The sequence below is a fragment of the Colletotrichum truncatum genome (genome assembly GCF_014235925.2).
Source record: "Colletotrichum truncatum strain CMES1059 chromosome Unknown Contig_0002, whole genome shotgun sequence".
Lineage (NCBI taxonomy): Eukaryota > Fungi > Ascomycota > Sordariomycetes > Glomerellales > Glomerellaceae > Colletotrichum > Colletotrichum truncatum.
Window position 1 is genome coordinate 3,211,495 of NW_027222399.1, and position 11,159 is coordinate 3,222,653.

At 53.2% G+C, this 11,159-nt stretch overlaps 4 protein-coding genes across 4 annotated transcripts; 1 reads left to right on the top strand and 3 right to left on the bottom strand.

Moving 5' to 3' along the window:
- Positions 1–1,251: 1,251 nt before the first annotated feature.
- Positions 1,252–3,404, bottom strand: CTRU02_203820 (cupin domain-containing protein; the record flags this gene model as incomplete). The annotated part of the gene is made up of 4 exons (XM_036722393.1): positions 1,252–1,379; positions 1,434–3,032; positions 3,095–3,243; positions 3,328–3,404. The coding sequence occupies 4 exons, from the start codon at positions 3,402–3,404 to the stop codon at positions 1,252–1,254; spliced, it is 1,953 nt and encodes a 650-aa protein (XP_036585999.1).
- A 585-nt stretch (positions 3,405–3,989) lies between these two features.
- Positions 3,990–5,018, top strand: CTRU02_203821 (Ribonuclease H2 subunit A; the record flags this gene model as incomplete). Its single annotated transcript, XM_036722394.1, has 1 exon — positions 3,990–5,018. The coding sequence occupies one exon, from the start codon at positions 3,990–3,992 to the stop codon at positions 5,016–5,018; it is 1,029 nt and encodes a 342-aa protein (XP_036586000.1).
- A 178-nt stretch (positions 5,019–5,196) lies between these two features.
- Positions 5,197–7,911, bottom strand: CTRU02_203822 (protein sey1; the record flags this gene model as incomplete). Its single annotated transcript, XM_036722395.1, has 4 exons — positions 5,197–5,480; positions 5,530–7,265; positions 7,323–7,754; positions 7,820–7,911. The coding sequence occupies 4 exons, from the start codon at positions 7,909–7,911 to the stop codon at positions 5,197–5,199; spliced, it is 2,544 nt and encodes an 847-aa protein (XP_036586001.1).
- A 672-nt stretch (positions 7,912–8,583) lies between these two features.
- Positions 8,584–9,688, bottom strand: CTRU02_203823 (fructosamine kinase; the record flags this gene model as incomplete). The annotated part of the gene is made up of 3 exons (XM_036722396.1): positions 8,584–8,677; positions 8,736–9,423; positions 9,502–9,688. 3 exons carry the CDS (start codon positions 9,686–9,688, stop codon positions 8,584–8,586), a joined length of 969 nt encoding a protein of 322 aa, XP_036586002.1.
- Between the last annotated feature and the right edge of the window lie 1,471 nt (positions 9,689–11,159).

An 11,159-nucleotide genomic window follows, 5' to 3' on the forward strand; every position in this document is an offset into this window, starting at 1 on the left:
TATTTCATACGTAGTAATGACGAGACATATTAAGCTAGTGGCGGTCTCAAACGAGATTGCTGTATTGGTCTTTAGATGTCTTTTAGTCGCGTACACAAATTGATCTAATTAGCTGCTCCCACAAAGCTTTCTGCTGGGTTGCCAATTTTCCTTGTTTCTGAACCTGACCATAGAAATGGAAGTGAGTAAACCTCAAAAGTTCATCACTACCATCGTCAGCGATCGTACCATCTCGGATTGCAGTAAATACCCGAGGGATGTAGCCATTAGTAAGTCTATGCCTCGAAGGGTTCTGAGGCAACCACAGCAGCCGTTAAGAAGAGTATAGATAGATTCAATGGGACTGGGGAAAGTGGGTTGGGCGGCAGCCTCGTTCATCGAATGCTCATTTGTAGTGATCAATTGAGCTTTATTGCTGAAGCATAGGGAATCCAATCCAGGCTGACCAGATTCGACCGTGTCCCCGTATAGAATGTACCATTCTTGTTGGAGCCGCAGTGAATTGGTCTATAAGTAACCAAATATCTACAGGGCGGGGACTTACCAAGCCAGAGGGAACGAAGAACAGGGCGTCGATGACCTATAGGCCACTGAGCGCTTTAATTATATCCGCTATATGCGAGCGAACGAGCAGGCGACATGCCAACTCGCATATGAATGAATTTGTAGGTTAAAGGAGTACAGCCAAGGACTCCAACATGCCAACAATAGACGTGCCATCATTAAAGATGAGCGTTGGCGATGAAGGGAGGAAGGTGGTATAAACCAGGATCATGACTGCAGCCAGGGCTAGATAACGCGAAAAGTAGCAACTAGTCTTCCTGCTGACACCACCACCGAGATGTCACATTCGCTGGAGGGCAACAAGAGTATCACCATGAACGGGAACGCATATGCACAGTTAACGCACTTGCTGATATGATGAACACGGAAATACCGTATGATTATGCCAATCCATCGCCGTTCCATCTTCTCTCGTGCCATAAATCGCTACACCTCGTAAAATTCCAACATGAAATGGTTTGAAACCCAATACGCTCGCATTATAGCATGCCACTACGTCCGCTAAAGCGTTTCCCATCTCCGGCCTGCGGGCCTTCAAAACGCCGCTATTGATGGAACCCAATAAAGCTATTGTAGGGTATTAAAAGCTCAAAGGGCAGCTTTTCATCGATATGCAAATAGTACTCCGCCTAATCCATCAAGTCCCTCAGAAAAAGCCACGCGTGGTCTTACTTCGTCTGCTCAAAATCAGCCCATAATGGTAGTATCTTGCGAGGGACCCGGTGTCCCAGCCATCATGTTGCTCACTTCGCAGCCCTGGGCGAAAAAGATACGTGCTGGGTTCTCGTAGTCATTGTGGATGCTGTAATAGTTTCCTGTCATGACTTGTTAGCTTGATTGATGTCGGTTTCCGAAGACGTAATCCTCACCTCTCGGCACAAACCACATTCCACCAGCACCAATTCTGAACTGCGTCTCGTGAACCGTCACCAGAACTTTGCCCTGGAATACGAAAAAGACCATCTGCATCTTACGCGAGTTTTTGGGTCGCTTCTCTGCGCCAGGCGGAAGGTCAACAACGCCTGAACCAAAGAAGGGCAAACTGAGTGTCTTTGCGAAGCGGAAGGTAGCGTCCCGAATATCACGCGTCTGGATGGCGCTCGCCGATACGGCAATGCGGTCCTCGTCGATCTCGACTTGCTCGTTAATAGCAGGCGGGTTGAATTCGTGTTCAGGCTGCCAAACGACGATTTCGCCTTCAATGTTGCCGGGATCCATTTCCCATGGCTCCGGTTCTTCTTCATCCTCGGAATCATCTTGTCGCCGTTTGCCCTTTCCAGGCTTCCGACCCCTCGTCCTCCTCTTGCGTGCTTCCTGCTCCTCCTCGACACGAACAACCTCCTTGATGCTGGGTAGCAAAAACCTGTCTTTCTTGCCAGCCTCGAAAGCTTCGTCGTCGTCATAAGTAACGTGCTCGTTCTTCCAGTACGCCAGTGGGCGGTACGATTGGCGGCCAGATCTTGTCTTTGTGATAGTATGAGGATCTTGCTGCTTTTTCTGAGAGACCAAGCCACGAGCCTTCGGCATGGGAGGTCCCTTCTGCACCAATCCGACGATTGAATCATCTCCAACGGCAGCTTGAGGCTTGCGCCCCGGCCTGCCCCTGGCGGCAGGTTTGGCAGCAGGTTTGGCGGCTTGCTTGGTCGATGCCTCAGCCGCTTCCACTGGAGCAGTAGCCTTGGGCCGTCCACGCTTGCCAGGTTTTGCGGTCTCAACTTCTGTGCGCTGACGTTTAGAGGCGCGATCCTCCGCCTCCTCTCTCCCATGCTCGTCCTCGTTGCCCTTGGAGTTCCGTGAGCGCCTGCGCTTGGGAGCGTTGACCTCCGGTTCGAGCTCAACATCGTCGGCCGTGGCCTTCCCTTTGCCCTTAGCCGGACGTCCTCTCTTCTTCGGTGGTGCTGGTTCATCCTCAGGTTCGGGGGCATCCGAAGACTCTCTCTCAGCCTCCTCAATAACAGGCGCCTTCGCTTTGGGTGGTCGTCCTTTACGCTTGACTGCTTGCTTAGGTGCCTCCTCCTCTGATTCTTCGACATTATTTTGTTCCACATCGGGGGCCTCCACCTCGGATTCCGGCTCGGGTTGATCGCCCCCATCCATGCCTACCATTTGCATTGATTCTTCACCACCATCATCGACTGGCGACCCATTTGCTACAGGCTCATCCTCGTCATCTTCGGTAGAGCGCGCGCGTCCATTAATTCCATTGGCACGTTTTCCATTTAGGCCAGCGCCATGTCGTTCCGAAGCACCATAATCGAGTCGACGAGAAACGGACTCCCCACGGACGGGTTGAGAGTGCGATTGAGGAGGGGAGCCTCGGTAGGGAGATCCTCGAGTCGGTGAAGATGAAACGCCAAAATTGGGATGTCGTACTGCAGGTGAAGAAAGGTTCGTCTTCCGTGGCGAGGTTCCACGGGGGATCAACCGGGGGTGGCCCTTCAAAATGGTCGCAGGTCCAGCTCCGGTATCTACCACATGGGTTTCGTTAGAAGGCACACGACGGTGCGTACCGCCAGCAGCGAGAACTCACCAGAGTCAAGCTCCATATCTTGCTCGCCTCTCGTGGCATCGTCGCCCGGTGATCCGCCATCCTTTTCTGGCGAGGAAAATAGCCCATCAATGGGCTGCATGCCATGTTCATCGCGTACACCGGTGTCAGGCAATTCAATACCGGTTTTTCTATAGCAGAGTTATTCCAATGCCCTCGTGTGTCCTAATCCAAAGCTGTGGCTCGAGCTTTGTGGTGTAAAAGTCATAACATACCGGCCCTTGACACCGAGCTCATGAAAATCGCCCGTAGACGTCTCGCGACGCCGGACGTTCGTCGGTCGCGGTGGCATCGCGACTGTGGGGTCCTAGGAGAGCTCAAAAAGAAATCAACTCAGTTGCCGGAGCAAAATTGTAGCCTCGAGCACAATTTCCAGAGTTTGCGGGCAGTTTCGGGCAGAATCCCAAGCCAAAAAGTCGTATTTGTTTACCCCAAGCAAGGTTGGTGGTTGTCGTCGTGTTGGGCGCGCAACTTTTTGGATGGTGGAAAGATGGCGTCGCGCGCCGAGAGACTCCTGGCACTGGCAATGTTTCCCGGGCCTGTCAGTGGCTGACCCGCTGCAATCCGGAAGTTGATGGGGCACGTGTGCGGCTGGACCCACTATAATTAACGACCAGAACGCGTCTCCAGTCAACTGGGACGCGTCGAGGGGCTGGATCTGCGACTAATGATTGCCGGATCAAGTCACTCTCTTTCAGTCTTCACTTTCTGTTTGCTCAACGAATTTTCGGTTTTGATTTTGAAGGGTTCGAATCAAAGATTGAGAAGTCGGTACTTCACCAAATATATACCTAGGCGATACTTGAACCTTCCTCATCTTCTACAAGGCTTGAGAATCAAATACACCCACATCATTCTTTCAATCTCCAATTATATAATGGAGGACTCTCAAACAGTCGAGGACATCGCCCTTGAGACCCCGGTCTCAAATGTCTTTATTCCACCCTCAATCGATGAAACGGCCCTCCTGTCTGGCGACTCATACTCATACTTCTCGCCCATTCCCCCATCACTTCTTCCGCCGACATCAGAAACCACAACATCCTCAGAGACACCAGCAACAGGAACCCCCGTCTGCCTCGGCGTAGACGAAGCCGGCCGCGGCCCCGTTCTGGGGCCCATGGTCTACGGCGTCTTCTTCCTTCCCCTTCCCCTCTCAGATCCCCTCCTCCGCGAGACCCACCATTTCGACGACTCCAAGGTCCTTACTCCGGCCGTCCGCTCCCAACTCATGACAGCGCTCTGTACCCCCGGCTCCGACCTCTTTGAGTCCTGCGGCTTCGCCACCCGATCCCTTTCGGCGCGCGATATCTCCACGGGTATGCTCCGCCCGGGCGCCACCTACAACCTTAACGCTCAAGCCATGGATGCCACCGTTGATCTCATCAAGGGTGTCTTTGCCCGCGGAGTCAATGTTACCGAGATCTATGTCGATACCGTCGGCCAGCCCGCCGCCTACCAGGCAAAACTCCAGCGCTTCTTCCCCGCGACCAAGATCACCGTCGCCAAGAAGGCGGATAGCTTGTATCCCTGCGTCTCGGCGGCCTCCGTCTGCGCCAAGGTTACTCGCGACGCTGCGCTCGAGGTTCTGTATCGTGCGCGTGCGCCTGAGGCCGCTGAAGCGGAGGAAGGCATGGCTTGGGGCTCTGGTTACCCCTCTGACCAAAGATGCGTGTCATGGATGAGGGGCAACATGCATCCCGTCTTCGGATGGGGCCCCGAATGCCGGTTCAGCTGGGGCACTGCTAAGGACATGCTCGAGGCCAAGGGGAATTTGAAAGTGGATTGGCCGGTCGACGATGACGGCGAGGCTCGCATGACCGATTTCTTCATGTCGGCAGACAGAGAGGACGGTGATGAGTTGGGAACTTGGTTCGGAAGGCCTGCAGGCCTTGAGGCGTTCTGAGAAGTTATGTGTGGGCTTCGGGTAATGGGAGGCGTTCAGCGTTTGTATATCATGTAGGATCACCATGGACAATCGGCAAGTTTACTGTAAACGTATTTTATAGACATTATATCCATGACTGCATTTTTTGGTGTCCCTTGCGTCTGGACCGCAGCTGAGTTTCAGCTCAATGAGTAATCTAGATGTCATCAATATCATCTTCCGCGTTCTTCTTCTTGCCCCGACTGTCCAACGTGTCCATGCTAACAGAATCACTATCGCGAGCAGGCATGGCCAGGGCCTGGCGCGCTGTGTCCGAGTTCTCGATAAACTCGCGCAGCTTCTGCTTGCCAATCTCGACTCCCTGGTTAGCCGCCGCATTGGCCATTTGGTACATGGGACCGAGCATGTTCAACGTGTAGGCGACATAGGTGCCTCCCGCCAACAAAATGAGGAAAATAAAGAGAAAGGGGTTGCGCAGGACTATGCCACGTTAGTATCGTTGTCAAAAAGCATATCGTCGGATACTTACCAGCAACAATTTCGTTCCATCCCAGGGCGACGAGCAGGGCATAAAAGTAAAGAGGTACTTGCGCAACACCACCAATGGCACTGCGCTTGGCCTCCACGTACACACCGTCGGCCGTCTTCTTGAACCGGATCACAAGATCCTGACGCTTGCTCTCGCTTAGAACCGTCATCTCCTCCTCAAGACTCTTACCGTCCTCCTCATCCACACCGCCGATCGGCGTAAGGTCCTCCTCATCGCTCGCCTCAACACCCCGCGGTTGGTTGCCGATCCAAGAAGGCAGGTCGGGAGGGCCAAAGGTCTCTGACAGTTTGAACTTCGACAACAGAGGGATGAGAGTCAGCGTCGACTCTCGCGCCTTTGTGTATATACCCTCGATGTCGTCGGTGGGTCGCCATATCCTAGGAACACCCGCCTCGTCGTATCTGAACTTGTCCTCGAAGTTTTCCCTCAGCTTCAACAGAATGTTACCCTCCATAACCTCCTCTTCGATCTTCTCTCGCAGAGCTACCCAGCTCTTGCGTCTAAGGCGCCAGAGGCCGATCTCAACCTCCTCCTGAGTAGCTTCAAAGCTCTTGGCACGATCGGTGAACCTGCTCTGCGCATCCTTGACGATGTCGACAAACACATTCCAGATACGGTCCCAGAGGTCCTTCTCTGACGGCTTATCACCCGTCTCAGGTGCGCCAGAACCGGCTCTGCCAGAGCCCAACTTGTTGAATTCGAGCCCAATCGCATCGCCCAATCGAGACTTGACCCATCGCTCCACTCTCGTGGCCAACCGACGCATCTCTTCCTTACGCAGCTTACCGCTCACATCGTCGAGCTCCTTCTCAAACAATCCGTACTGCGACTTGAAGTTGGACCATGCAACACCTGGAATGGCGAGGCTCTCAGCCTCAGTCTTGAAAGACTCGAGAGTTTTCTTCTTCTCCGCGGCAACGATCTCGGCAAATTCGTAAGCGGCACCGGACTTTTGGCCAGCCTTGACGGCTCCTGAAACAGCATCACTGAAGGACGCAATGCCGGACTTGTGTGCGGCAGACAGCTGGGCGTTGTAAAGATTCTTAAGCCTGGCGTCGATCTTGCCCTCCAAATCCTGGCGCTTGCGCGTGTAGACGCCCTTATGGTATCTGCTAGCCTGGATCTCAAACGCCTTCAGGCACTTTTCACGGGATTCACGTCCAGTAACACCGAGCTCCGATAAGACGGCAGGCTTGCCAGCCCTGGCAGCGTCGGCCTGTTTATCTTCCAAGGGAACAATAGCGGTATCAAATCCAATGAGAACCTCACGCGAAATCTCGTCACAACGGAACTGAGCAAGCAGTTCCTGTTGTGTTGGCAGATCCAGGTCCTTGTTGTTGACAATCTGGTCCCAAATGCCCTCGGCGTAGATCGAGAATCCGTCGGCGGGAATGCGACGGTGGTACTCGGGCAGGAACACACCGCCCTCGAACTCCTGACTGGTGGCTCCACCCGAGCGGTGCCCCGCAGTGAACCTCTTCCCCAGGTTTTGGATCTCGGTCGCGAACTTATCGGCTTGTAGAATCTTATGGGGAAGCGCGGCGAATGCGAAGTCGAAGTAGTCCTCAATGCGGGAGTTCTCGAGACCCTGCGGCTTTGAAATAGAGGTCCAAATCTTAGTCAGATCCTGAACAAGGGTGTTGCGCAGGTTCGCGAGGGGCGTGGTGCCAAGATGGTCTCGGATGACGAAGAAGAGCAGGGACCTAAGGCTTGATCTGTGGTGGTGGCATGTCAGAAAGTGGCGGTCTGCTCGTGCGGCACAGACGACTTACTGCTTGTCCTTCAGGAAGAGCTGCAGGTTCACCTCGAAGACAGTCTTCAGGAGGCCCATGTTGGCGCCGTTGTACAAGCCGACCTGCGTCTCCCACAGGTTGACAATCAGTACCTCACTCGTAGCCAAGGCGAACAAGGCGCTCTTCCTCTCAAAGTCCTGGTCCTCGCCGCGCTCGCGGCCGTCGGTTCCCTCAACATCCATGACGAGAATGTTTTGCGCCATGCCGGCCTCCTTTTTGTTCTTGGACATCCAAATACCCTTGGTAGTTTGCTGTCGCATAGTCTCGGACATGACGGAGAAGTCGGTTCCGAACAGGTTGTTCAGCAGCGTCGACTTGCCGGTGGACTGGGAACCGAAAACGGAGATGAGGTGGTAGTTGAACCCCGCCTCGGCGACGTGGACTTTTTGTAAGTATTTGCTGACATTGACGCTGTGAGGTTGCACGTTAGCTATGATATGTCGTATGGCCGTAATGGCGGGGGAGGGGAGTTGCACTTGAAGTCCTTCTGGTCGTCAATGACTTGAATGCCATGCTCATAGTTCTGAGCGTCCGGCTCTTCGCCGACGGCAGCAAAGTGCCCGTTCATGGTCGCAGGGACGGTTGAGGCAAATATCTAAAAGAAAGCGAAGAAGAGCTTGTGTTTTCTATATGGACATTGTCGTTCCTCCCAAGAAATAAGACAAGGCCAGGCGTCGGTGCGTTGCAATTACCAGCAAGGGGGGAAATGTGGCTATCGGAGTTGGCAGTAGGATGGGAAGTGTCCAGATCAACCCTTGTGATCAAATTACCCTGTCATGGGCTGTTAATCTTGATTTCCAGCGGTGCAAATGCGCCGGATGAATAGATGGTCCGTGTGTCTCCCCCTAACCAGCGTCCATAATAGGCTCGGCCTCAGGGCAACCCCTGGCATGTGAACCCCGGCAACCCCCCCTATTGTTGCAGGAAATGCCCTTAGACTCACATCAGATGGCATGACGACACCACTGACATGTTTCCATCGCTGTTTTGACAGAGCATTGAACATTAAAAAGCCTCAGGTTTGTTGGGCAGAGGGGCCATAGCATGAGCCCTCAAAATGCGACGAATTAAGCCCTTCAATGGATACGCGTCGTCTCTGGAAATAAACGCCATTTACTAGCGGAGATGCACTAAGTTCTAAACGGCGCGGGCCGCTTTAATATAGAAGGGTCCTTCAATTAACTCACAACCCATAGAATTTCGGGTATGCCTCCAAATAGTCAACTAGGTACCATGCCCATCAGCCGTATTTCGAAATCAGCTTCTTCATAATACCCATCGCTCCGCTCCGGTATCCTCCACCAAATATCGCATAGTGGTTGAGGTGGTGATACCTGTAAAAGCAGTTAGATTGTTGACCAGGCAACGCAGGGGGGAGGGGGGTACACTTACAGCTCATATAGCGCAACTCTATCTTCCCATTCTTCCTTTGGCTCCGCCTTGGGGACCAGCTTGTTGTACTCGTTCCAGAAACTGCTACCGAATCCACCAAACATCTTCATGATGCCCAGCTCGTACTCGGAGTGACCGTACACGGCCGATGAATCGTAAACAACCTCCTCCGCGCCGCCCTTGCCGGCAATCTGCCCCCTGCTGTGGTTCCCGCTCCAGAGATCGCCGTGGATCACCACTGGCTTCATACCCTGCACATGGCCATCACCTATCAACCGTGGAACAACTCTACTAGCGACTGTCTCCACGGCTTTTGAGAGCTCACCGTCGGAGCCGTTGTTCTTGTTGCCTGCTCGCAAGATGTTTCGCAGTCGGTTCTCAGCATAGAACTCGGCCCATGACTCCTTCCAGGAGTTGTCCTGCGGCGTCGACCCGCAGCATGTAGTCACAGGAAACCCATACATTGGTTTGTCAAAGCCCTCCGGTATAGGGGCCGGAGTTGTGTGCAGCCTAGCTAGCTTTGCCGCTAGAGAAAGCCCAGAGCCGCCTGAGGCCGACGAACCCAGGTCGAGGAAGTCTGTAACCATGAAATATTTGCCGGGTGTGGACTGGTATTGTCCATGGGCATAAGATTTGGGGCAGAAGTTAGGGACGGCATTGTGAATTGCATTTAGCGATTCATGTTCACCTGTCAAGTGTCAGGACTTATACTGATTTATGACGCAAAGAGTGTCTGAGGAGCAATTCTGGCTTAACCAAATTTTACCTCTAAACATGACTTCGGAATCCTTCCCGGAACCAGTCTTAACAAAGAAGTTGGTGGGCTGGCCATCAACGACCGATGTAAGCTTGAAAGATGATGCGAAGCCGGATGCGCCGTGAGAGGCGATCTTGGTCTGCTCGGGGTCGAGCTGGAGAGCTTCGATGATCGCAGGATCTACGCTTGGTGGCATTTTGCTTTAAATCATTTAGTATTATGAGCTTCGAGTTGCAAAAAGAATCGCTGCCATGATGAGCTGCACTCAACTTAAGCACGTAGCTACCGGCCCATCCAGCCCAGACATTAGATGAGCTTTGAGTGACGTAGAACGGCAACGGTCTCCACATTGAGCGGGCCGCAGTTTTGGCTCCACCAAACCCCCAACCTTACGGGTTCTTACCACCGTGTCCTCACCATGTTGGTTCATCAACTCTCACACAAGCTCAAATGTCAGCTTCCACAGCCACTTGGATCGATAGCTCAGTGGTAGAGCGAGAGATTGCAGCTTCCGCAGCAACCTATCTCTAGGCCCCGCGTTCGAACCGCGGTCGGTCCTTGTCCTTTTGCTTTTGCAAGTAACACGCACCTCAGTTGTGAAATAGCCATTTTAAGAGCTATTTTTATCTTCGAGGTGTTTTGTGTCATTTGCCCAAGTACCCAATTGCACCATTTCGGCCAGTTTGCACTTCATTCTGGTTATTTCCAATTTGTGTTATTCGAGTCCCGTTGTGCAAGTGGGCCCCGTCTTCCGACAAACGGCGCCGTAATGGGGCCGTTGTGCTCCACGCATCGCCATACGCCATGGTCATATGAACTAAGCTCTTCACGAGAACAATACAAGTCACAAGGCCAAGTATGAAATCTCATATTTTGAATTTCTATGCTAGCGCTGTAACCAAAGGAACAAACCATATTATTAAGCGAACTGGGACTCCGCATCCAGTTCAACCTTTCGCCTCGAACACCATAAAGCTTCCAAGTCATGCTCTCAAGACCCGCTCATGTCCTCGTCTCGAGGCCTCCGTCTCGAGGCATTACTTCGTCCTAGGCCATAATTTCTGCTGACCCCCAGAATAATAACGCAGAAGGCTGACTGACCTATTCTTCCCGCCTGACTGGCTGACATGCGGGAACCAGGCGCGCCCCCGGTCTAGGCCTTGTCAATACCCCAACTTTCCCCCAACTTTTCCAAGCCCAGCAAGTCGACACGCCAACCACATGCCCAGGAGCTACCCCTCCTTGTTTGCCTTCTTCGCTTCCCCAGGATTGCGACTGAGCACCAACCCAACGGGACAGTTCCCCCGCTGGCGCCCGCCGGCGCGTCCAAAATCGTCCAACGACTGCAACCCAAGGACCCCTTATCTGTACTTTAACCACATTGAATTGGCTGCCTGCATCCTACGCCCAGAGCTTAACGAGAGCCAGCTTCTTGGCGGTCCGGGGTTGCACCAGAATTTGAGGGGGTTCTGTCCGCTCCCGTTTCCTTTTCATCCTTCCAACCTGCCTGAAATGAAGGACTGCCGTTGTCGAGGTTGAGTAAAGAAATCAATACTGCGGGAGACCAGTCCAGGCCCAAGAACGCCAAGCTTCCTCCTCCTAGGGTAGCGTACGTGGCCTAGCTTAGATCTGTGTGCAATAAGCCACGGTTGAAACCTCCCCCTCAC